At 44.7% G+C, this 26,554-nt stretch overlaps 1 protein-coding gene and 1 long non-coding RNA gene across 3 annotated transcripts in view; one reads left to right on the top strand and one right to left on the bottom strand.

Moving 5' to 3' along the window:
• The first annotated feature begins 15,384 nt into the window (after positions 1-15,384).
• Positions 15,385-18,355, top strand: LOC106555295 (uncharacterized). Of its 2 annotated transcripts, none has more exons than XR_001313986.2 (2): positions 15,385-16,082; positions 17,993-18,355. It is a non-coding gene; the product is annotated as an uncharacterized LOC106555295 (long non-coding RNA). The 2 variants fall into 2 exon arrangements; XR_015695248.1 differs by having other exon boundaries at positions 17,475-18,355.
• A 3,578-nt stretch (positions 18,356-21,933) lies between these two features.
• The window catches only part of LOC106555292 (synaptotagmin-15), a 28,493-nt gene continuing 23,872 nt past the window's right edge, over positions 21,934-26,554 (bottom strand). Inside the window, exons 6-8 of the mRNA XM_087703108.1 lie at positions 24,926-25,046; positions 23,088-23,258; positions 21,934-22,986 (exon numbers count right to left, since the gene is read on the bottom strand). Coding sequence (XP_087559234.1) covers positions 22,850-22,986; positions 23,088-23,258; positions 24,926-25,046 — 429 coding nt within the window. The 3' untranslated portion in view covers positions 21,934-22,849. The remainder of the gene's footprint in view (positions 22,987-23,087; positions 23,259-24,925; positions 25,047-26,554) is intronic.

The following is a 26,554-nucleotide window of genomic DNA, read 5'->3' as shown; positions in this document are numbered from 1 at the left end:
AATGGAGTTAAATCCATCATCTAGAATTGAGAGGTTTGGGGTCTCTAAGCTTGAAACTGACCCCAGAGGGAATACACGGCACCTGTGGCTGAAGAAAAAAAAGAAATGTGACATTATTGGCATTGTGATGAAACAGAAAATCCCAGAGGCCAGTTAATGCCAGAGCATGTCACAAATCTGAAATAGCTGCCTGTTGACTTGGAGCCAAAATTTACTTTATTTTGAAAGCTAATGCTCAAGGGCTTTGCACAGAAGGGCTGATGAAATAGTGCAGCCAGTTTGTAAGAACAACTTTAGTGATAAGGTAGTTACCAGAACTTTGCAGAGTTTAAACAAAAAATCACACAAACACACAGAGAGGTAGAAAAAATGAGTGAAAGGGAGAAATCAAGGCTGCTTCTCACCCCATGTGAGGAGGGGAGGGAGCAGTGTTCCAATATTGAAGGGGCTGCTGTAGAGAGGAGGGAGTCAAGCTATTCTCCAAAGCACCTGAAGGTAGAACAAGAAGCAACGTGTAGAAACTAATCAAGGAGAGAAGCAACTTAGAACTAAGGAGAAATTTCTTGACAGTGAGAACAATTAATCAGCGGAACAGCTTGCTCCATTACTGGAGGCTTTTAAGAAGAGAATGGACAGTCACTTATCTGAAATGGTACAGGGTCTCCTGCTTGAGCAGGAGGATGGGCTAGAAGACCGGGCAGGTGGTGATCGTGTAAATTGTGGTCGCCTGACTACAGGAATACAGTTCAAGTGCCGAACACCCAAAATATGGCCATGTCAGAACTTTGGAACAGAGTCGTAAGTAGGAAGGCGGCGGAGGGGGCAGGAGCAGGAAAAAAAGGCTTCATGGCTTCTCAAAAGCATGGTGGAGGAGGAGGAGGCAGCAGAGGTAACACAGAGCCCATGACAGCGGTGGCGACAGCGGGAGCTTTGGCGGCTTCACCTCAGCTGCAGTGCCAGGCAGTAAATGTGGTGGTGCTGTTGGAGGCGGAGGTGGCGGCAGCAGTTATTCTGGTGGTGGCGGGGGCTTGGTGGCATCTTCAGTGGCAGCCATGCCCCCAGTGAAAAAACCGAAGATGGAGCAGATCCACGCAGATGACGTTGCTGCAACATGACTGGAGGAGGAATTCTGGGAGTTGAAGTCCACAAGTCTTAAAGCTGTCAGGTTTGAAGACCCCTGGGTTTTTTTTTCTAAAAGGGTTAGGGGTGCAAGGATCTTGTAACAACAGCTTTAAGACTTGCGTGCTTCAAATGCCAGACTTTCTGAGCCAACATTTTGGTTGCTAAGCAGGAGCGTTGTTAAGTGATACTGATATTATATAACACTTTTAATTAAGCAGGTACCTTGAATAAACATAACTTTGAGTTTCAAATAATACTGATTTCGTTGTTGTCTTAGGTGACATCTGTGAAAAAAATTCAGATACTCAGGCATGAAAATGTGCCGCTCAAACACTATACTTTTCTGTTAACACTGAAAAAAAATTAGAAGGAACATTGCCAGGCATCCTCAGTTCCGATTTAAAGCAGTGACGTGTGGTGAGGTTTATGGCTGGTGAGGCACTGACACAGGGGTTTCAAATTTTTTTACACTTGTGGACTTCAACTCCCAGAATTCCACACCCAGGCATGCTCAGTTCTGATTTAAAGCAACAGCATTTATTTTTCTCCTTTGTGAAAAAAATTTCCTTCATTCTTTTTCTTCTCCCTCCCCCTCCCTCCCATCTCTCTCAAACAGACACACGCACACAGAGAAGTTGGATCCCTCTCTCACTCACTCACTCTCAAACAAACACAAGCACAGAAGTTGGATTGGATATATTTTCCAATGGCTTGAAAGCAGCTCCTCTGCCATACCCACCCCCCAATTCCCCTGCTGCCTTCCGATCCCAGCCTTTGATTGCAGGTCGCCTTTTCAAACTTGTAATCAGTGAAGCTGGGCTTATATACTTTTATCCAGGTGTGTGTGTGTGTGTGTGTATGTGTGTGTATGTGTGTGTATGTGTGTGTATGTGTGTATGTGTGTGTGTGTGTGTGTGTGTGTTTGAAAAGGCAACGTGGCTCTGCATGCAATCAAACTTTTTGAATTCCTCCCCCTCCCTCCTGTAGCATCCTGGAGTGGAGATTCTGGCTCCTTCCATACAGTGAAGAATGGGTCAGCTCATAACCTCGCCGCTGGAACGAGGCCAACTGCAAGCCCCATTATCCAATGGGACAGAGAGTCCAACAACAGGGCTTGGGGGACCATCTAGCCAGCCGGTGACCAGCCTACAATTTAGATTTTGGGGAGTTTTGGACCCCAGCCAGCCACCATTGCATGGTTTGCCACTAGTGAGTCAAATCCCGCTGGGGTGGGCTTTCTATCCAGACCAAGGGCCACTTCATCCCCAAGCCACGATTCTTCAACGGGCCTCTGCCCCACACCTGCAGCCAGGATTAGTGCCACAAGGGGGGGGGGGGGTGCAACCCCAACTGCCAGTCCAACAGCCTGCATAAGTTCAGGCACCAGCCCTACCAGTTCCTGCACCTCCCTGATTTTGGGTGATGTTTGATGGGGCTTGTAAAAAACTAGCCTATTTCCTAAATCGGGTCTGGTTCACATAAACCAATATGGTGATCTGTTCTGACCCCCCCCCCTCTGGCCTGTGAGTAATGCAGACACAGGCTTGGCTCTTTGCCACTCTTTAATCACAGGAATTACAACTCCATTGGCTGAAAGCCCAGACAACACTCTCATGCAAGAAGGGTTGCCAACAACCCAAACCAAACAGAACAGAAATACAAAACAGACCAGTCTTCCTCAAGACTGTTATGAACGGTTGTGTCCTGCAAAAGGACCCCTCCCAATTTCTCACTTATATACTCTCTTGGGAGGGGCCAAGCCACAACCACCTGAGCTTGATTATCTCTTATGAGTCTGCCTCCGCAGCTGCTGCTTCCGTTTCTCTGCCCTCCTTTGCCTGGCATCAGGAACAAACTGCTCCATGCCTCAGGTGCCTCCTGGTGGCCAGCCAGCCTCTCAGATCCATGCTTTGAGTCTGAACCTGGCCCAAGGTCCTCCACATCTTCCATAGCAGACTCATAGGGTTCTTCGCTATCCGAGTCCATCAGTAGCTCAAACATATCCCACTGGGCCACAACACTATCCCTCACCGCAGGGCCCTTCCCCCAGGTCTGATGTTCAGGGTGTGGGCTTGAGGGATATTGTGCATGGTAGGCCTGCACCAAAGCGTGGGCATGTATGTCCATTGCATCGACCCAAGTCCCCCCGTCCGACCCATCGTCCTTCCAGTCCAAGTATTGGAAACGTCCCTTTAGCCATCTCGAGTCTTGGATAAGGGCCACTTTGTGCGGGAGCTGCATCTCCACATTACGTGGTGACAGCTGGGGCGGAGACAGTTGGCGGAGAGGACAAGCCAACCGCTCAGGGATCAGGAGTGAGCAATGGAACACTAGGTGCACTTGCAGCAAGCGTGGCAGGGTCAGGCGATAGGCCACCGGGTTGATAATGGCCTCCACAGGGAATGGCCCAAGATACCGGTGGTCCAATTTCTTAGCCAGCCGGTGGGAGGGAAGATGCAGCGTGGACAGCCACACGCGATCTCCCACAGCCAACTCCAGCACCACATGCCGAGACCTATCTGCCACCCTCCTGTAATCCTCCTTCACTTGATTCAGATAGTGGCGCACTGCTTGGTGGACCACCTGCATTTCTGAGAGGAAGTCATGTGCTGCGGGGACCGGGGAGTCAACTTGGGTAAGAAGGAAGAAGCGAGGGTGATACACGATGTTAGCCATGAAGGGCGTCATCCATGTGGAGGATCCACCTCCACCACAAACGGATGATGGGGATCAGGGTGCTTCAGGATCGGCTCCTTCATGAAGGCATCTTTCAGGGCCTCAAACACATATTGCTCCATGGGCCCCCAGAGAAATGGCATTTTCTTCTGCAGGAGCCGAGTGAGGGGCGCGGTCAAGAAAGCGAAGCTGGGGATGAAGGTCCGGTAGTAGTTGGCAAGCCCGAGGACATCCCTCACTCGCCAAGAAGGTTGCCAACTGTGCAATGCCTCTACCTTGCCCGGCTCCATCGCAATGCCTTCAGGGGAGATACAGTGCCCCAGGAACTCGATGGTAGTCTGCCAGAACTGACACTTCTCCAACTTTGTGAACAAACAATGGTCCCGGAGTTGTTGCAGGACCAGGTCTAGGTGCTGCAGATGATCCTTCTGAGAAGTTGAGTAAATCAAAATGTCATCCAGGTAAATGAAGACAAACTGATCCAAGAGGTCCTGGAAGATATTGTTCATAAAGTGCGGGAAAACTGTTGGGGCGTTGGTCAAGCCGAATGGCATGACTGTGTACTCAAAATGTCCGTACTGGATGCTGAAGGCCTTCCTCCATTCGTCCCCCACCCGGACTCGGACCAAGTTATAAGCGCCGCGCAAGTCCAGTTTCATGAACACCATTGCCTCCTGGAGCCACTCCAACAACTCAGGAATCAGGGGCAGCGGGTAATGGTTGTGCAGTGTGATTGCATTCAAGCGACGATAATCGCAACAGAGTCTCAGATCCCCGCTCTTCTTTTTGACGAACAAGACCATGGTAGCCCCGGAACCGACCAGGGCATGGGCTGGAATCCCTGGCGTACTACCAGACAGGAGAATGCGTGCTGACCAGATCCTATTCCCATTCCATTCCATTCCATTCTCCTATTCCATTCCATTCTATTCTAAGCATGGAAGCTTAAAACTTAAAACTAAAAAGATTTAGTGCTTTTTTTTTTTCAAAGCAGCTGCTGAAGATGTTTTGTGATGGCTACTTTTTTCCCCCTCCACCCTAACTCCTGGAATCCTCTCAATCCCAAGTTTTCCAACCACGCATTCATTCATAGATATTGTGGGAAAGAAACGATGGCGGGTCTCCTTGTGAATGGACAGAAGTTTTTACAGAAAAGGAATACCCCGAACATCTGGAGCCAGCTGCTGCAAAGCACCTGCGTGAACTTCTGAGTCCCCGAGGAGGAGGCAGCTGCGGGATGAAGGGACATCGAAGCCATCCTTCCTGCTTCGGTTCTCGGCTCCTTCTTCCCGGCATTCCTTTCCCTCACCTCTGGGAGACCGAGCCCGGCCCAGCCACCTCTCAGGCCACTGACTCGCTGGCACTTGGGCACTCCATTCTCCCCCTTCCCTTGTCAAGTGCAGCCGTCCAATCTGCCCTCATGTCACAATTGGCTGGGCGCCGGCTGTCCTTGCGCTGCTCCTCCTATAAGGTAGCCCCTCCCTTTTACAAGGCAATGGCCGCTACCATCTCTGCTCCCCTTGCTCCAAACACTGGCATGCAGGTTTCTCGGTTCCTAAGACCATCGAAAATATGTCTTTTCCGATGGTCTTAGGTGACCCCTGTGAAAGCGTCATTTGACCCCCAAAGGGGTCACGACCCACAGGTTGAGAACCGCTGCCCTAGAGGAACATGTAAAGCTGATGCAACAAGTCCTGGAGAAATTTCTGACCACCAAGCTATAGGGGAAGCTATCAAAATGTGAATTCTATAAGACCTCTCTAGACTACCTTGGGTATTATATTTCCAATGAGGGAATAGAGATGGACCCAGGAAAAGTGAAAGCTGTACCCACAAGCAGCTACAAAGCTTCCTGGGATTTGTGAACCTTTACAGGCAATTCATCCTTTAAGCAATACTGTAAAGTACCCTAACAATGTCTGCTTCATAATAAGCAACTCGATATTGTAATACAAAAAGCAATGATTTATTAACAGCTTCATTGGGTATTCTTCATTAGGCATTTCCTATTCGCAGACATCTTTTTTTGCTTTCTTTATCTGCTTTTAAACTTTGCCCATGTTTCTTCCCTCCCTTCAGTCTTTGTCAATGAATCACATTATCCAATAGCTTCATTCATCTCAACCCAGCTACTGTAATCTGAGATCCGGCTCCGCCGATGCTCTGCATGTAATATCAACACAGAGAGTTGACCTTTGATTTGATTTACTTTGGGATTCTATTTAGAACCTTGACAGCCAGTCTATTCTACATAACAAAGATCTACCGCCTTCAGGAAAACCCATCTGCAACAGAAACTCACCACATGGCATCTGGGAACTCAACCAAGCTTGGGAATCAAAAGACACACAACCTACAACCCTAACCCTAACCCCAGGATTTTTAGGTAATTGTGATTTTAGTTAGTTAGATAGTTAGGTAATTGTGCAGTTGTGAAGTGTAGGAGGGCCATACTTGTTCACCAAGGGCAGCAAGTTCTTCCGGATGGTCTCTATTCACAGACTGAAAACCATGGCTTGAAGAAGGAGAGTCAGTAGTCTGCCAGGGGGTGGCTAGTCCTCCATGATGGTCCAAAAACATGGCTTGAGTTTCCCTTTGAGGGGGGGCACATACTCTGCAAGGGAACCGGAGTCTCCCCCGGACATTTTTTCAGTCTGCAAAACTGATAGCTTGGTGACCCAACTAAGTTGAAGTGTGCCCTACATTGGAATAGGAACATGGGGAACTGAAGTTTGAGGGTCTTGACAGGAACCTCCCTTGAAGATTTGATTAAGGCTTGGGACGAATGGCAGATGTCAGTCCTAGCTGGGATGAAAAAGCAAAAAGCAAAAAAGACACGTAAAAAATGGCCTTTGCTGTGAGATGATACAAGAAAACCAATTTGGTTAAATAAAGATACAAAAGAAAATGGAAAAATGTTGGGGGGGGGGGTGTTTTGTTTGTTTGTTTGTTTGTTTGTTTGTTTGTTTGTGTCTCTTTCTCTGTCTTCTATGCAACCACTTGGTATGTTTGTTAAGATTGTGCCTTCCCTAAATTTAATTGAGATTTGGGCTGGGAAAGACTAGCAATAGCAATAGCAATAGCAATAGTTAGACTTATATACCGCTTCATAGGGCTTTCAGCCCTCTCTAAGCGGTTTACAGAGTCAGCATATTGCCCCCAACAACAATCCGGGTCCTCATTTTACCCACCTCGGAAGGATGGAAGGCTGAGTCAACCTTAAGCCTAGTGGGATTTGAACAGCCGAACTGCTGAACTGCAGTCAGCTGAAGTAGCCTGCAGTGCTGCATTTAACCACTGCGCCACCTCGGCTCTGATGTGTGTGTAAACCTCAGAGTTCTGTTTTCCTCTCTTTATCCTCCTTGTTTTAGGCAATTGTAACTATAAAATATCTCAATCCAAAAAGACAAGAATTTTAAATTGTTCAAAGAAAGAAAAGAGTAAACAGACAGAAATTGCCTGGCCCCATTTTATTGGGCCTACAAAATGAATAAAAGGAAAGGGGAAAGGGGAAAGGAGCCTTTGCCCTGTGTTTGTTTGGCTAACAAAAATAAAGTAAAGTATTCTTCCTTCCTTCCTTCTCTTAAAGTAACAATTCAAGGTTATGAGGAAATGTCTGAAGTTCATTTACAAGAAAAGTTTCAGTGTTCCACTTACTATATATGTTTAAATGATTTCATCTGTTCATCTCTTTCCTGAAGCATGTGAATCCAGCTCCCTTTTCTCATCTGTGTTATCCCCATAGTGTTACCAGTTTATCTGTTTAGTAATTGCAATACTGATGTATTGTTTCTTTTCAAATTCTGCCTGCAAGCTATCCAAACACACCCTTATTTCTAATCCTCCAACAATGTCTTTTCTGTGGGCGGAGGTGACCTTTTTCTTATGTCTTTCAGCCCTGAACAGATGAGCAGAGTACATGTATCCAGATGCCTCCAGAGGAGACCTTCCATCCAGTTGAGCCAGGAATTGGGTTTGGATCCAGTCCTTCACTGAAAGTCATCACAAACTAGAGTGAAGCAGACCTTACCAAGCCTGACTGACTAGTCTTAAGTCACCTGGAAATTGCAAAGTACTATATTTTGGGCTGGGAAAACAAGGACATCAGCCTGGATGACATTCTCATATTCAGTGAGACTTTAAAGGAGCACATGAAGCTTGTGTGACAAGTACTGAAGAAGCTTCTCGCTGCCAAGCTTGTACGCAAAGCTGTTGAAGTGCAAATTCCACAAATCCTCTCTAGACTACCTGGGCTAAGGGATATCTAGTAGAGGGGTGGAAATGGACCCAGGGATGGTGAAAGCAGTCCTCGACTGTCAACCCCCATACACCCGCAGACAACTTCAAAGCTTTTGGGGATTTGTCAACTTTTACAGGCAGTTTATCACGGCATTTGCAGAAGATGCCCTGCCCCTAACAGAACTGTTGGAAACTCTGATGAAGCAAAAACCAACTCAACTGCTCGTTTGTTCAATGGATTGCCAAAAAAATCTTCAAAAAGACCCAGATAAATCTGAAGAAGCTGCAGGGACAGCACAAGAAGGTGGCCACAGAAGCTGTTTTGCCAGCCCAGAATCTGAACACGAAGGACAATCAGAAGTTCCTTGGCAAACTTGCCAGTCTGATCATTCTGCTTTATCAGAACAGTAGCATCACTGAGAGAATCCAAAACCCAACTATCTGGATATCCATGCTGCTGCTAGAGAAATAGCACAAATTAACAATTTAAAGAGGCTGAGGGGTCTCCTCCCTCCAGAAGTCAGAAAGAAATGCCAAATGAAGGGGACCAACCAACCCTAATTGAGGAGATCAGTGGGGAAGATGATTCAATGATAAGTGCAGCCATCTGCCTCTTTGTGATCAAGGCCTGCTTAGTGGTGCCAGAGAGTGGTCCAAGGGGAGGTAGGAGCTGTTATAGACTCAGGGTGCCCCAGATGCCTAATCAGCCTCTCCGTGGTTGAGCAGATAGGTATTCGCACCGCACCTCATCAGGTTCAAGCAAGTAGCTGGGACCCTAATAGGCAGAACCCCAGGTATCCACATCTCCGAACTCGTCAAACTAGAAATCCCTAACTGCTAACCGCTAATCGCTAACCTCTAATCCTAGAGCAGTGGTTCTCAACCTGTGGCTCACAACCCCTTTGGGGGTCAAATGACCTTTTCACAAAGGTCGCTAAGACCATCAGAACTCTAAACTTTAAACTCCACCTCGCGTTCCTCGAAGCCCCCTGTGGATGGGCTCCGGAGTCATCAGCAGCCGCACAGAGCATTGCCGTGACTCCTCGCTGTAGAAAACATAGGTGTGCACCACACCCCATACAATTACAGCCTCAGAGACTTCATAATGATGGAAAAGTCACTCTGACAAAGTGCTGCCTTGTCTTTCATAGCCACTTAGTTTCCAATTGGGGGGGGAGGAGAAATCCTCTGCATGGATCCTCCCAATTGGAAACGAGGCAGCTGTAAAAGATGTGTGGGGTCCGGAGCCCATCCATGCTGCCGAGGATGAGCACCGAATGGGATGCCGGCAGTGCTGGGAGCCGGACTGCGTGCAGAGGAACTGGTGGCCGGGGCGCCCTGAAGCAACACCAGCCAGCATGTCCCACAAGAAGAGCCCCAGAGGCAAGGGCAGCAGCGTCACGCCCTCCTCCACCCTGCCCATCGCCCAGCAATGCGCTGCCACCACCGCTTCATTGGGCATGGCAGGCAGGGGGCGGGTGCATCCTTGTTTCCAATTGTGGTGGGGGAGAAATCCTCTGCATGGATCCCCCATTTGGAAATGAAATGGCTCTGAAAGATGTATGGGATCCGGAGTCCATCTGCAGGGGGAGGGATCCCCCTTGCATTCCTCGTTTTCCAGATGGGCTCCAGAGTCATTAGCAGCCATGCAGAGCCTTGCCGTGGCTCCACGCCATTGAAAACATAGGCACATGGCGTGCTCAAACCCCGTAAATTACAGCCTCAGAGACTTTCCCCCTAAAGAAAAACAATGCTGCCAGGTACTTTTGACCTGTGATTAAAGATGACCACAGTATGTGTATCTGTGTGTGTGTGTGAGAGAGAGAGAGAGAGAGAGACAGACAGACAGACCCACACACAGAGTGACAGAGATGGGGGAGGGAGGGGGGAGACAGAGAGACACACAGATAGACAGACAGAGAGAGGCACAGAGAGAGAGAGACAGACAGAGAGAGAGTGACACATACACACATACACACACACAGTGACAGAGAGGGGTGAGGGAGGGAGGGAGGGAGGGAGGGAGAGACAAACAGACAGAGACAGAGACACATACACAAACACACAGAGTGATCATGTGAGTGAGTGAGTGAGAGACAGACACACACACACACACAGAGTGACAGTGATGGGGGAGGGAGGGGAGAGAGACAAAGAGCCACACACAGAGAGACAGACAGACAGACAGACAGACAGACAGACAAACACACAGAGAGAGGGACAGAGAGACAGAAAGAGAGAGAAAGATATATTCTTAATATATTAAGAAATAGTTCAGAATATATAATTACATATTCTTTTTGTGATTAATCACTATGCTTTAATTATGTTCAATTTATAAATAAAAATACATCCTGCATATCAGATATTTACATTATGATTCATAACAGTAGCATAATTATAGAGTAGCAACAAAAATAATTTTATGGTTGGGGTTCACCACAACATGAGAAACTGTATTAAAGGGTCGCAGCATTAGGAAGGTTGAGAACCACCGTCTTAGAGACAAGAATTCTAAATTCTGTTAGGAAAAAAAATGTTAAACCATAAGAAGAAAAATTTGCCTGGCCAGCAATATAAGTTGAAGAGAACTTTGTCCCCATTTTTGTTGCAACTGGTTTATCTGTTTCTTATAACAATTCACTTTTATGCAGTATTTTCAAACCCTGCCTGCAAATTCCCCACCCCCCACTCCACATCTCCATCCCTAAACCTCTGTTCTCCATTCCTATGTCAGACCCACAATACCTCTTCTGGGAGAGTCGCCCACAATATGTGGAGGTGGTCTCCTTCTCATATCTTTCAGATCTCCTCAGACAACTCTGCAATCTTTGGAAACAGAGTCCAGATGCTGTCTCCAGAGGAGGCCCTCCAACCAACTGAGCCAGGGAATTAGGACCATCAATGTATCCATGAAGTCACTGGGAGTTTTGGGTCACCTGGACCCAAAAGATTTTAGCTGCAGGAAGAAGAGATTGGACACCCACATGCCTGGAATGATATGGGTCTCCTGCTTGAGCAGGGCATTGGACTAGAAGACCTCCAAGGGCCCTTTCAACTCTGTTATTCTGTTATGGCCAACTTCCAGTTGGCTGGCACCAGATGGCAGTAAAGGACAATTTATGGAGAAAAAGGACTTTCTTTCAGTTGCACCTGACTTCATATAATGATTCTAGAAATTGGAGGAATCAATTTCTGATCTTGCTCTAAACAGCAGGGATGCATTAAGCCCTCACCTTTTTCTGATCCCAACGTTTTTACTGTAGCTGTGTTTTGGAGGACACATCTGGAGGTCTGAATAGCAAATACTTAACCACATTTAGATCACTGTGGTGAGCCTTTGGGTTTCTGCTTCGAAATCAGAGGTGGGTTGCTCCCGGTTCGGATTGGCTGAACCGGTAGGGTGGTGGTGGGAGGCTCCGCCCACTTGCCTGGACACTTCTATGCATGTGCAAGCATGAGCGAACCGGTGCACTGGGATTTGAAACCCACCTCTGATCGAAATACTTCATTCATCTAAAGGTTCAGTTCAGCCACTGGGGCAGGTAGCTGAGGGCCACTGTCTCTGCTTTTATCCCTCTACAGAAGAATAATACCGAATGCTGTTTTCAGTGTTGTGGGAAGCTACCCCTCCTGCCGAGATTAAAATATTCTTTATTCTTAATATTAAAAAGAGGCAGGATAGAATATTTCCCCCAAAGGAGAAATGGAGACAAATCTTAACAAAGGCACAAGGCAGCCCACTCTTCATGCCACTCTCCAGTAGAAGAGGTGGGTCTTTTGGAATGGAGATTGTGTATCCATTTAGAAAGACTGGGCCAATCTATTTATAAGCAAAGAGACTCCAAATTAGGCAAGCCAGAGATTAGCTCAGAGAAACATGTAGGATTTGCATTTCCCCTTTTGCCTGTAGACCCAGCCCTGACCCTTATGTGACCACATAGGAATCTGGCAACAGCCATTAAAATATTAAAGGACACACTCAGGAACAGGCAGCTCAATCGCAAAGCCCAAAGGATGTCTAAAAGCCCACCTGTCTCAACCCCATTTTTTCAGCCACCCCAGAAATATGCTATTGTCACTGTAGTTTCTGGCATCCAAATAAACAGAGATCTTTTTTTCCTGCAGCTGGCCTCCATTTTATTTCCAGCGTCTTTCTTCTGGATTGGAACCAGACTGGATTTTTCTTCCAACGGTGGGCTAGCTGGGGAAAAATGCACAGTAGATCCTGTGACTCCATATTTCAGTTCCAACTGTTTGGTCAATGTGGATTTTGAGCTGAGGATTTTTCTCTTAAACTCTCCCCTGCTTCTTCAGGGTTTCCATAGTCAGATTGAATACAAACAGTCCTCAATTTATGGCCATAATTCAACCCAGCATTTTTGTAGCTGAGCGAAACAATAGTTAAGTGAATTTTCTTCCATTTTGTGACTGTCTTGCCACAGCTGTTAAGTAAATCACTGCCGATGTTAAGTTGGTAACATGATTGTTTAGTGAATCTGGCTTCCCTATTGACTCTGCTCATCAGAAGGGATCATGTGACCCTGGAACACTGCAACTGTCATAAATATGAGTCGGTCTCAAGGCACCTGAATTTTGATCACGTGATACGGGGGATGCTGCAATGGTCATAAATGTGAAAAATAGTCATGCCACTTTATTCAATGCTGTTGTAACTTTGGACAGTCACTAAATGAAAGGTTTTATGTTGAGGACTGCCTGTGTGCTGTACTTGAGAGTCCCGCTTTTGCAACAAACCTCCGTTGATTTGAATTAGAGGATATCACGCCAAGCCAAGTTTGGATTTTGTGTTTTGCCATGGCCCCCTTTTGCAGGCATTCCAGGTAGACAGGAGTGAGTAAAACAGAATCCCAGTGGTTGATGATAACCCAACAAGATGGATAGATTATTATTACAATAAGGTTTACCCAGAGATGTCCTCAGTGGGCTTTGGACTTTACAAAGACTGTGTGAAGGTTGGCCAGATTGTTTCTGACAGCCTTATCGGCTCCTGATAAGGCTGTAATTGGCTCTCCCATCTAAGTACTGGGCTTAAGATTCAACCTTGTGATAACCCACTGCTTACTTCTCTCCATGTAGATGTAGACCCATTAAGGACTACTCATTGAGTTTGTCAGCCAGTTACCAATCCATCTGATGGTGATGCTATCTATCAAACTTTTTTCTAGTTTACCAAGAAGTAGGTTGTGATTTACTTTGTCGAATGCCTTGCTGAAGTCTAAGTATATTATGTCCACAGTATTTCGCTGGTCTACTAATTTAGTCATTATGTTGAAGAATGGAATAAGATTTGTTTAGCATGATCTATTTTTAACATACCCTTGTTGACTGCTAGTTATTACTTTACTCGTTTCCAGATGTTGGCACAATGGTGGGTTTCAAATTTTTTTAGAACTTCTTCTGCAGGTGTGGCCAGTTTTGTGAGAGTGGCTTGGCGGTCATGTGACCGGGTGGGTATGGTCAACTTGGAAAATGTGGTGAAACTCACTTAACAACGCTCTTGCTTAGCAACCAAAATTTTGGGCTCAATTGTGGTCATAAGTTCTCTTTCTTTTTCTTTCTTTCTTTCTTTCTTTCTTTCTTTCTTTCTTTCCTTCCTTCCTTCCTTCCTTCCTTCTTTTTTTCTTTCATCTCTCTTCCACTTTTTCTCTCTCTTTTTTTTCTCTATCTTTTTCTGTCTTTCTCTGTGTCTGTCTGTCTGTCTATCTATCTCTCTTTGTAGTTCTTTGTCTCTCCCTCCCTCCCTCTCTGTGTCTCTCTGTCATTCTGTGTGTGCGTGTCTCTCTCTCTCTCTCTCTCTCTCTCTCTCTCTCTCTCTCTCTCTGTATCTCTCTGTCTCTCTCTCCTCCCCCCATCTCTGTCATTCTCCATGAGTGGGTGTGTCTCACTCACTCTCCCTGTGTCTCTCTCTCTTTCTGTCTGTCTCTATCTCTCCCCCTCTCTCCCCTCCCTTCCTCTCTCTCTGTCACTCTGTGTGTATAAGTGTGTATGTGTGTCTGTCTCTCATTCATTTAATCACTCACTCTGTCTCTCTGTGTGTGTCTCTCTGTCTGTCTGTCTCTCTCTCCCTCCCTCCCCCTCTCTGTCTGTCTCTCTATCTCTCTCTGTGTGTCTGTCAGTCTGTCTCTGATTCTCTCCCTCCATATCTGTCTCTCTCTGTGCCTCTGTCTGTATATCTGTCTCTCTCTGCCTGTCTGTCTCACTCACTCTCTTTCTCTCACACACATATACAGACACTCACATACTGTGGTCACCTTGTTGAGTGTTCCAATGACACTTGAAACACTCAACAACTGGCCTACATTTATAGTATTTTGCAGCATTCTGTAGTCATAGGACCAAAATATATGGTTAAAAATATCTGGCAGTGGTAGTTTTCCCTGGGGGGCTCCCCAGAACATCCCAAGACTTCGGAGGGAAGCTTACAGCCCGGAGCAGGACCAAAGCCCCTCTCCCAACTGGCCCTTCCTCCCTTGGAAGGCTCCCGAGTGAAGCTTCTGCAGAAGTCCAGGTGAGTGAAAACAAGTTCCCACTGTTACGAAGTCTCCGTGGTTGTAATTTTACAAGCTGTGCGCACGTGCCTTTGTTTTCCATGGCGTGGAACAGTGGCAAGGCGCTGCGGGGCTGACAATGACTCCAGAGGCCATCCGCAGGGGGCGGAGTCACTTTCGCATTTCTCGTCTTCCTGGATGGCCTCTGGAGGCATCGCTGGCCATGCAGAGCCTCGCCGCTACTCCACGCCATGGAAAACATAGGCGCATATGCACAGCTCGTAAAATTACAGCATCGGAGACTTCGTAACGGCAGGAACTTGTTTTCACTCATCCGGACTTCTGCAGAAGCTTCCCTCTTAAGCCTTCCGAAGGAGGAAGGGCCAGTTGGGAGAGGGGATTTGGTCCTGCTCTGGGTTGCAATTGCGCGGGGTGTAGGCATGCCTATGTTTTCCATGGAGGGGGGCCGCGGCGGGAAGAAAAGGAACGTGGGGTGGCGCAATGGTGGCGGTGGTGGTGGTGGGAGTTGGGGCACTGCCCGCTGAGCAGCGCTACCCACAGCTAGCCCAGGAGCAGTAGCCACTTCCGCCAGCCACCCCACACCACCATCGTTCACTACCACTCAGGCGGGAGCCTGGGCGGGCATGCAGAGGGGGCGTGGCGGCAGAGATGGCAGCCGAGCAGGAGGAACACTTTGGTGGGCGCTGAGGGAAGGAATGAAGGAGGCTGCAGGCTCCTTCATCTTCAGCTACGCTATCTCCTTCCGTTCTCTGCTGCCCGAGCAAACTACCACCCATCACCCCATGCTCAGCAAAGCAAGTCCGGGGAAGTCCTTTGCTGGTGGCCAGGTTCTAGAACGCCTGGCCACCAGCAAAGGACCTCCCCAGATTTGCTTTGCTGAGCACGGGGCAACGGGCGGTAGTTTGCACGTTGCGGCCGGCGCCTAGCAGGTCCTAGGAGACCGACCACACCACGTAAGTTCCCATCACTGTCCCCCTGCCTCACGCTTAGTTGCAGCTTATTTACCTCCTCGGCAGGCAGCAATAGAGAGCCAAGCAGGAAAAAAGGTAAGTGGGTTTAGATAGGGCTCTTAGAGGCAGGTGGGGTGATTGGTGAGCCAGCCAATCAGTGGGCGGCAGGCGGGGCAAGCATGGTGCGGACGGGCAGGGGGAGGGTTCTGGAACCGGTTCTAAACAGCATGGTAGATTTGTGGAACCTCTTCTATAGAACCGGTGGAACCAGCAGGAACCCACCCCTGTGTTGGCAGATCTGTTTTTTTATTATCTTTTCCAGTATTTTCTCAGGTATTGATATAAGATTGATTGGTATGTAGTTTTCTGGATCTGTTTTTTCCCCTTTTTTGAAGATGGGAACCACATCAGCTCTTTTCCAGTCCTCTGGTAGTTCCCTGGTGCTCCAGGATTTGTGAAAGATGTGGTACAGTGGTTGTAAGATGACATCTGCCAGCTCCTTTGGAACTCTGGGGTGTAATCCGTCAGGTCCCAGTGATATGTATTCATCAAGCTTAGACAGGTATTCTCTTACTTTTTTTTGCTTACTTTAAATTTTATTTCCAGTCCATCTTTTACACTTATTTTTTTGATAGGTTGGGCTATGCATGAAGACTGATGCAAAGAATGAGTTAAGCAGCTCTACTTTATCTCCGTTGCCTGTAACTTTCTCTCCATCTTCTCTCCTTATTGGACCAACTGTTTCCTTGATTTTTTTTCTTGTTATTTATATGTTGAAAGAAACGTTTTTTATTTTCTGACTTTTGCTGCAAATCTTTGTTCATCTGAGCCTTTGCTTTCCTGACTTCGTCTTTGCAGATTCTGACTGTCTTCTGATATTTTGCCTTAGTTGTGTATCCCTTTTCCCTTTTTTTTTTACTTGTCCTTTTTAACTTTCAATTTGTCAGAGAGATCTTTGTGCAGCCATGCTGGTTTCTTCTTGGATTTCTTGTTTTTCTTTCTCATTGATATTGTGCTGGTCTGGGCTTTTATGATCATGCCATGGGACACAATACAGAAAGAATGGCACAGCCCCAATGTCAGTGTATGTATAGATATCAATATTTTAGTAGATATATAGGAGAAGATTTTCAAAATATCCATCATATTCTACTGAAGACTGCAAAACAGCCATAAAGTCCTTCTCCTCCTCCTCTCCATAAACCCCACTCCCTTCTAGCTCTGAAAATGTTACCCAATTGGGTAATGAGATGTCTGCAAGAAAACCACCATGCTCGAAGAGCACCAAGGACCTCACAGAACAACTGCTGCTGCTGCTGCTCTTCATAAACCCTACTTCCTTCTAGCACTGATGATGTTACCTACTTTGCTAATGAAATTCATCAAGAAAACAACCAAGCTTGGGGTGTTAAGGGGGAGGGGGGAGGGAGGGATATGTAGTATGTGTTAGATTTTAAAGTAACGAGACTGCACTTGTATACTGTTGCTCTTTAATTCCACTGTAAAAATAGGACAAGCTGAATATATTAATACATAGTAGAAATACACCAAAGGGAGGAGTAGAGGGATAGAAGAAAGGGGTAGAGAGGGTGGGAGAGAGGACTGGAGGGAGGGGGAGAAGGAAGGGAGTGTACCGGGAGTGGTAGAGGGTGAGGAGAAGTAGGGTAGAGGGGAATGATGGAGGGAGGATGGAAAGTTGGAGGGGGGCGAAAGAAAGGGTGTATGGAGGGTCGAAGAGGTACATTGGGTCTCTATTTGGGGGGGGGGGTTGTTGACAAGAGGAATGGCTGTGTTTATTGTTTAATGTTATACGACCCCGGTTATGCACAGTATATATGTGACTGTACGAAGATGAAAATGGAAAATAAAAAACACATTTACAGTAAGAAAACAACCAAGCTCAGAGAGTGCAAGGACCCCACATTAATAAACCTTCCTTAACTCCTGTCATCAGATCACATTCCCTCTCAAAGGTCAGGACATGACTCAGCCCAGCCTGGTGCCCTCCAGCCATGCCCTGCAGCTCAGGATGATGGGAGCTGTCATGCAAAAGATCAATAGAGTGCCTAGGGAAGACCTGGTTGGTTGAACTCAATGGTGGTTGTAAGTTGAGGACTACCTGCATAGGAATACCTAAGAAATCCCCAGAGGCATTTTCTCTACAGAAACAAGGAACTCAGGGTTCATGGATCAGAGTCAGCCTGGATGACCCCTTGCAGAATGGATTTCTTAACTCAAAAGAAGTATAGTTCACATCCCATAAATTCCCGCAAAATCAGAAGAGACTCTCCCACACATTTTGCACTCCCCTCCTATGGTTTAGCCAGGGAAAAGAGATTTATCTGGAGCCTCCAATGGGAATGGTTGTGAAGCCCTCTTCTTCTTCTTCTTCTTCTTCTTCTTCTTCTTCTTCTTCTTCTTCTTCTTCTTCTTCTTCTTCTTCTTCTTCTTCTTCTTCTTCTTCTGTTGCAGAAGATCCTTCCTTAGATACCATCCATGGGATGCTGGTGGCCAATCTCTGCCACTCTCTGCTCAGGGATTCCCAAGGTGCCCTACCTTCTAACCATCAAGATCCATTTTGTCCTGGATGAAAATAATTTTCCCTTGGAGAAAGATTTCCAGCTGCTGGAGTTCCACTTCGACCTCTGAAGCAGCCACTTCTAATGAGGTTCCCCACTTAATATCACAATCACACAAAAAGTCGTAAAATGGGGACGTGAATGGAGGGGGGGGGTGTTGTTTGTCTTGGAATGAAATTAATTTTTATAAATACATTTTGTACAATTTGAAAGCAACGGTTCCTTCAGACAGTTATTAAAAACTACTCAAAAGATAGCTGATGTTTTCTTTATTGGTCTGGGATAACCGAAGACCTCAGGAATTTCCTGAGAGTTAAAGATATCTCAAAACTGTTTCTGCCAACGTTTTTAAATGTGTTGCCTAAAAATATTTTTCCTTGCCGCCTCAATTTTCGCCTTCATGTCATTGCGTCGGCTTATCTATTAGAAATTCCACTTTTCAAAGGAATTGTTGTAATGGCAGAAAGAAGCTTTTCTCTTTATAAATGGTGGATTCAGCTATGTTATCAAACCTCTGGCAGGAATTTTGACATTCGCATTTAAAAAAACCCTTTACTTCCTGAAGGACATGTGCCAAATACAGTCAGCCTGCAAAGCAAATAAATGAATCAAAGAGAGAGAGAGAGAGAAATAGAGTTTAAATTATGCACCTGATTTAAAGATATTGGGTGGGTACTGGGGAGGTGTGGAATCTATTTCTCAGTCTCTTCCTTTGGAAAATAGGTTCAGATTCAAAGTGCAGCCTTAAGTGTATTTAATAACTCTTTTATCTTTTTGTGTAATTTAGGGATTTTAGCTCGGTGGAGTCTAGTTGAACTTTGATTTGTAGCGGGAAGCTGAATCTTAAAATGTTGCTGTTGGAAGAAAGATGCTGGAAATAAAAAGGAGGTTGATTTGAAAGAAGGATTTTGATTATTGATGAGAAGAACCAACCACAGCATGTAGTTCTGGGACAGCTGACAAAATGGGGTTGGGACAGAGGTGACCTTTTAGGCATTTGGGGGTGTTTTGTGCTTGAGATGCTCCTGGGTGTGTGTGTGCCATGGAGCACTAGTGTCCTTTGCTGTTTCAATAGTGGTGGGTTAATGCTACTCTTATGTCCAGAAAGGCCTGTCCTTCTTCATCCCATCCACTGGAGCTGTCAGCCTCTGGGAGCTGAAAGTGGTTTTTTTTTGTGAATAGATTGGCCCAGCCTCCCTTCATGGGCACAAAATCCCCCTCTCTCAAGATTCCAGGCATCTGCGGAGGCTGTTGGGACTACTTTCTGCCTTGGTTAAGATTTTCTCCATTTCTCTTTTTGGGGAAATGTAATATTCTGCCTTTTTTAATATTCCCCCAAATATTTCAAATACATTGCTCTTGTACTGGGAGCAAACCCGCTTCTCTTCTAAGCACTGGTGATGTTACTTAGATGAGTCAAGAAAACCACCAAGCTCATAGAGCAGCTGGGTCCCCACATCTGTCCGTCTGTCTATCCGTAAACAACTGCCTAACCAAGGAACCATCAAGAACACTTCCATTAACACTGATAGGGTAAGCCACCTGTATATAAACAGAGAGCAAACCCCATTCCCTTCTAGCACTGATGGTGTTGCCTAGTTGGGTCATGAAAGGTCTGCAAAAAAACCACTGAGCTCAGAGTGCCCCACAATTCAACCCTGATCAAAAATAATCTCTTCTTTTGGGGCTGCTAGTGGTGCAGGGGGCTGGGAGTTCATCTGGGCAACATCTGGAGAGCTGCATGTTCCCCATCCAGGATAGAAGACTCTTCTTCCCTCAAAGAGTCCAGAGCTACAGGCGTCATATTGTCTTTGGAGTGCAGCAACTGGACTCTCGGCTTCCTTGAGTGGCTCTGCTGCTCCTTCAGCCAAAGCACAGCCCAAGGTGGAGAGACAGCTTTATTTTTGCAATCAGCAAAGCAATTGCTTGTCTTCTCCAAAGTATTTACAATAGCAATTTTCACTACTTGAGTGGCTTCCTACGCAGGCAAGGAAATTTTTTGGGGCTTGTCTTAACCTTCCTGGAGCTCCTTGTACCTAACTCAATTGTGTACTTTGAAAACTGTGACGAATGGGCCTTTGAGAGGGTGTGTGGGGGATGCAAATGCCCTTTATTTAAGACAGGCTGTGCATAAGACCTGTAGACCTCAACTTCCAGAATTCCCCAGCCAGTCATGACTTTCAAGTCATGAGAATTCTGGGAGTTAGAAATCTATAGCTCTTAAAGGAGCCAAGATTGTAAAAACTTCCTCACCTCCAGATTTAAGATGAGACCCACAATGCCCATATGACAGGGACAGCGGGAGTTTCCCAGGCTTCGCAATACTTTATTTTAACAAAATACAATATTGGACAGATTATCAAACTATACAAGTTGTGGCTCAAAAGACATTTCATATACATGTTCTTTTGCTATAGATCAGTCAGAACACAGCACAGAATTTTTATGTCCAGTCTTCATTTGCTTGATCATAATTTGTTCACAAAAAGCATAATGATCTGGGTTCACACATCACCCCTATGCACGGTTTACAAAACAAGGCGAGTGCATGAGCTAAAACCACATTATGGCTGCCAATACTGTAGCAATCCTCAGCTAACCAGGTTTGCAAGAATTTGACCCAGCCTGAACTGGACGGTAGTCTTCCAGCATTAGCCACAAAGGTGTGTCAATGTGCATTGACACATTAGTATTATTTGGCATTGAGAAGCTTATCCTCAATCATGGGTGAATGAACATCACAATATAGTCCACATACCACAGAGCCTGGATTCCCACGACAGGAGCTAAGCCAAAATGAGACAAAGGAGTTCACCATGATGTGCAAAGTCTTTATTAGTCACCCAGTGGAGGGCATGTTGGTGCTTTACCAGAACTCCTTTAATCATAATTATGCAGCAAAAAGTAAAATCCTGTGTTTTTGCAAATGAGCATCGGTCTCATTAATACTGTATCCTGTTCTGGCAAAACAAAATTTTTTTCCTGTTTCAATTAATTTCCTGATTATCCCTTTCCTTTGCTCAAGAGCTGTCGAGCTAATGAATAAATTAATAGCTACAAAAAGATCACAGGTTGACTCTCAGGGGAGTTTCTGAAATAATTTGATACTCCCCCCCCCCAAGTTTCTTTAAATAATGGACGTGCTATTCGTTACCATAACAAAAGGATCAAAAGTAGAATTTACCAAGATTGAACTGAATCTCACATTTAAAATGTGAGGTTCTTTTTTTTTTTGAGAACCAGCCAGGGGAATTCTGCAAGTTGAAGGCACCAGTCTTAAAGTTGCCAAGTCTGGACACCCCTGGTGTAGAGGTTTATAATTTGATTCTTCAAGAATCATGTAGTAGCTAAAAGACTTCCCTTATCAACACAGAATTTTGCCAAACTGTCAGTCAGCATGAGAATGGAAAAAGTCTTCACACAACAGGAAACAGTTCCAATAATGCAGACATTACAGTCGTCGTCCCATAGATCAGATTACCTTGTTTTCCTCACTATGCTTATCTGCCAGTTTTCTGCCAAAATTAGAGGCAAATAATTTGTGAATTGTTGCTAAGGAGAGAGAAATACCTCTTGGAGTTCAATTGTCCCTCCCTTATTGAAAGGACTAAAAGATTAAACTCTCTTTTAATGGCAGAATCAAATTTTCTGAGAACTCCATTATGGAAATCTGAATGTCCACTTCTATGGTCGATAGTAAGCAGGGAAGTCCATGGAAATTTCAGAATAACGGAGTTGGAAGGGGCCTTAAAAGTCTTCTAATCCAACTCCTTCTCAAGCAGGAAACTCTACGAGATCTTATATGAGATATGAGATCTCATATCGATATGAGATCTTACAAGTCTGTTCCCAAGAAGAACAATAAATAAGTTGTGGAAATATTTTAGACAGCAAATTTCCAATGGGAGAGGGGAAGATTTTACTCAACTAGCCATTGCTGAGTCTAGGGGGCAATGCTCATCTCTGTTTCAAGGCCATTGAGCCACAACACTGTCCGAGGACATTTCTGAGGTCATGTTGCCAGCATGACATCACAGAGTGCTATTACCTTTCCAGTCAAGTGATACCTATTTATCTACTTGCATTTCAATGCTTTTAAACTGCTAGCTTGGCAGGAGCTGAGCAAGGAAAGGGAGCTCACCTTGTTGCGTGCAGCTCAGATCTCCAACCAGGACTGCCAGTTTTCCAGCCAACAAGCCCAGCGTCCTCACCATCGTAACCACACTGAGCCACTGCTCTGAGTTAGATCTAAATAAACACATGACTAAAATGAACTAAGAGTATTTATTTCATTTGGTTCAATAGTTATGTTTTCAACAGGAGTGCTGCAGTATTATTTTAGAATAGTTCTTTGAAAGGTTGTCTGTAATTTGTGGGCAAGTACACTGTAATTTTTCTGGGGTTAAAATAAAACTGCCCTTACATAGGTAATCTCAAACCCCTTGATTTCAGCTATGAATTATACTTAGGGGTGCATTATACTACTAATTTACAGAGCTTTGGGGTAAAGGCCATCAAATATCAGTTATGATAAAAGTAGCAAGGCATCCAGCAGATGTTTCTCTGTTTAAGGATCAAACAGGCTTCTTGTTTTCATTCAGTGGGTCATCTGAGATAATCTACTAGCATGTGATCCAGCCTCTTTGAGAAAGGTTGTCCCTTGTCTTTGATCCCTGGGACTCAGAACTTCTGTGATGAACTGAATCAGAATGGAGCCACTGCGGAGACAGAAGCTCTCTTGTGAGAGTTTTCAGCTGCTAAGTGACAGAGCGTGCCATCTTTTCACCAGCTCCTTGGGTTTACTGATCATCTCATTCCAATGTTCGAGTTCCTTTCCCCGGGTGTACATGAAGGGCCCCACAATCACACAGCCCAGGGAGGAGGTCTCTAAACAAAGCCACAAAAATCATGAGGATTAAACAAAGATCATGGTGGAAACTTAACGAGGATCTCCAAGACCCCTGAGAGTAGCATCGTGGGCTGCTTACCATCCCCTGGGATAACAGACAAGCTCAGACTGGTTGCGTCCAGCTGCAGCTGATCCACCTTGAAGCTAAAAGTTTCATTGTATAATGGATTGGAGGATCCAATGATTACTGTGGTCCTTTTGCTTTTGATGAGCTGGTTGTGGTTCATTAGTGACACTCTGACACACACCCCTAGAACAAAACGATGAGGTTGGAAACATGGAGAAGAAAATGATACTCAAGCACAACATCCAGAATGGCACTTTGGAAGAATGTCATACAAAATATAATTTCACTTTAATTTTATGGATTGCACCTGCAACAATACTCCAAATTATCTGGAACATAAGCATGGATAATGAGAAATTTGATCTTGTTGTAAAGTAGATATGGGTATATTTAAAACAGAGTTTGGTCAATATTCAATGCATGCTGCTCAAACATCTAATAGAAAAGTCTGGCAGCTCACTCTAAAGTTGAATTGTTTGAGTTTATCATCTTTTGATGCCTTATCAGAAAGCCAAAATGCATAGTTCCTTCCAATGCTATTTTATATGATTTAAATTCAGTCAGACATTGTGAGTGCGATCTATTCCCACCCCAGCTATATAGTGGGGTAGGAATATACATTTCATTCATTTTCATTCTTTTTTTTTTCTGTTTAGCCTCCAAAACCTATAAGAACATGGTAGAAAGGTCTCTGGAACTGAAATGGTTAATATTTGTTTTATTTTGCTAAGCTAAATAAATGTGTCAAACCTCCTAGAGATCCTTTTATGACTGCAAGGGAAAGCCAAGACCCAAAAATCATGGCACCAGAAAGCAGTGATTTGTTGACTCACAAAACACCAGTTATCTGACCTTGGAGAAGCTTTCAGAAGGTCTTGGAAAGGGGTTCTGAGGCAGGGAGGTCACCTGTAGTTGAGATAGTTTGTTCACAGCATAAGCATTTAGGTAGACAGGGGAAATTAGCACTGTAAGTGTCAAAATCAAGTTGGTGACCACTATGATGTGATTAATGCCCCGACTCTCTTATCTGCATCATACATGCAATACACATAAAAAGAGTTCTGATTGCACCCCTGCATTTGTCAGTTTGACTTTTTTTGACCACAATCAGTAGCCCTTTCTTCATAATGCCTCAATACATTCCCTACTTGGGGTGCCATGGGAAAGAGGATTAGGGGTATGTAAAATTGGAGGATTATTAGTGCCCTCATAAATCACCATTTGTCCAATTTTTAATAGACTGGAGTATTGTAGCATAAGTTTATACACCAATTGATAAATAGCAAATGTTAAATACTGCAATGTAATATTGTGAGATGTCAAATACAGATAGAATATTAAGCAAATATTGAAATCTCTAAAACTATTTAGAGGACATTCAACATTGAGTCCCCAATGGGGATAAAATTGTTTGATATTGAGAATAAACAGTTTTTGAAACAGGAATTTAGGGCTAATGTTCTGTACACAGAAGAATTACTTTAGTCTAATGTAGGCTGCTATAAAATTCTGGATGGCCAGTGGATGAAAGCAAAGAGAAAGAAGAAACATATCTCAATCCTGCCATGTGGTTTTCTGGAGTTTGGTAATCCAGAGAGGGTAGCAATTTAGACCCAAACTGAGATGTGGAATATACATATATTCAAACATTTAATTTTAATTTAATTTAAAGTTTCCTGCTTTCCTCTCGTGGTTGAAGAATGAAGGTGCCAGTGTGGTCAATTTCCAGTTGGTGATTACAGTTTATCATCCAAAATACAGAAGACCCTCATTATTCTTACAAATTAGATTTAGATGAAGAAAAGAAACAAAGCAAAATAGTTGTAGATCTTCCCTCCCCACATACTGACCAGTGCTGTTTCTCTCATTCTGGAGCTTTAAACCTCGCGCTCTCAGAACCACCACTGTAAGCCGGGCCAGGTAGTCATTGTAGCTGAGGGAGAACTGCAAGTCGCCATGTTCAGAAGGTGGCTTGAAGGAGAAGACATGGGTCAGAAATCTATAACATTGTTATTCACTTCAATTAGTGGGATGGCTGAACTAGAAATGGCATAGCTAATGAGTCTGTAATTAATTCTCCTTCTCCTTCATCCACCCCAGATATTGGTGGATGGTCAGCATTGTGGGGAAGAAGGAGAACACTACTCAACTTGAAATGGGAAAGGTTCTCCTACATCAGCAACATCTGATTCCTTTCCTCAACAAATTTCTTCTCTTTAATTGAAAAGATGGAAGAAGGCAAATAAGATCAGTAAGATTTTCTTGGCTCATCCAATCTGATGTTGATTATAGTCATACATAATGCTAAGCCGGCGTTTCATGAAGAACACATCAAGCTTTAGTTTGAATGCAAGTGAGAAGTATCTGGTTTTAGGTTTCAAAACTTAATTAGATCCCTTATTCGTATTCCCACATAATTCTAACAAGTAGCTGGTTTCAGGAAAAAATGGTCATATAATCTGCAACTCGTATACCCGCCCTGAGTCCCTCCTGGAGAAGGGCGGCATACAAATAAACCAAAACTGAAACTGAAACTGAAACTACTGCAGAAACATTTGGCCCACACATCTTGACCAGGGTAAAGCAATAGATACAACATACATAGACTTCTGCACAGCCTTTGATTCAGCGGTGCACGACAAACTATTGTTGAAACTAAGTTCTTATGGAATCTCCAAATCCTGAGACAAGTTGATAGCAAAGTTCCTGTTAAACAGGCAACAAATAGTCAAAATAGGGAGGGCCCAATCAAATCCGGCACCTGTTAACAGTGGTGTCCCCCAAGGCAGCATTTTAGGACCCACACTCTTTCTGCTGTACATCAACTACCTATGCAATCATATTAAAAGCAGCAATGTCATGATGGGGAGGAGCAAAAGTCGCGACGACAGGGCGTGCAATCTCAATGCTCTGAGATCGCAGTCAACACTTTTGTCTCTGGATGGTCTAAACAGACCTAAACCGTCCTGTAGAGATGGCAAACAGGAAGAATACATCTTGCTGATCACAGGGACATCGCAAAGACTCTGATTGATCCAAGAGAAGCTCTTCAAGCTGGTGACAAAAAAATCCAGCCAAATAGCTGATGAGGTCTGGGCGGCTCCAAAATGGAAGGATACAGAAAGAGAAATTGTTTTCAGCTGGTGATGAATTTTTACTGTTTTAAAAGTGACTCCCTACAAAAAAAATTTAAAACTAATTTAAATTGGAGAACAGAAGAAATAAGCGGCGGAATTAAATTTGGACTGGTTTTGAAAAGTTACTTTTTAAATGCTATCTTTACGGATGGAATTTATGCAAGCCTTTTAAAACGAACGGATTAAGTTTCCTTTTTCTATTTTTTTTCTTTGACTATTCTTCATAATATATGGACTAAAACTTTCTTCTTTCATTACTGTGGGTGTTTTTCTAACTCATTTAAGAATTGGATCTTTTTTAAAAACTTGAAATGCAAAGAGATACAAACAAGAAACAAAGAA

The sequence above is a fragment of the Thamnophis sirtalis genome, unplaced genomic scaffold, assembly GCF_051295495.1.
Source record: "Thamnophis sirtalis isolate CommonGarterSnake01/CBP01778 unplaced genomic scaffold, rThaSir2_p1.2 scaffold_21, whole genome shotgun sequence".
NCBI classification, from domain to species: Eukaryota; Metazoa; Chordata; class Lepidosauria; order Squamata; family Natricidae; genus Thamnophis; species Thamnophis sirtalis.
This window is presented reverse-complemented; position numbering and strand designations above follow the sequence as displayed.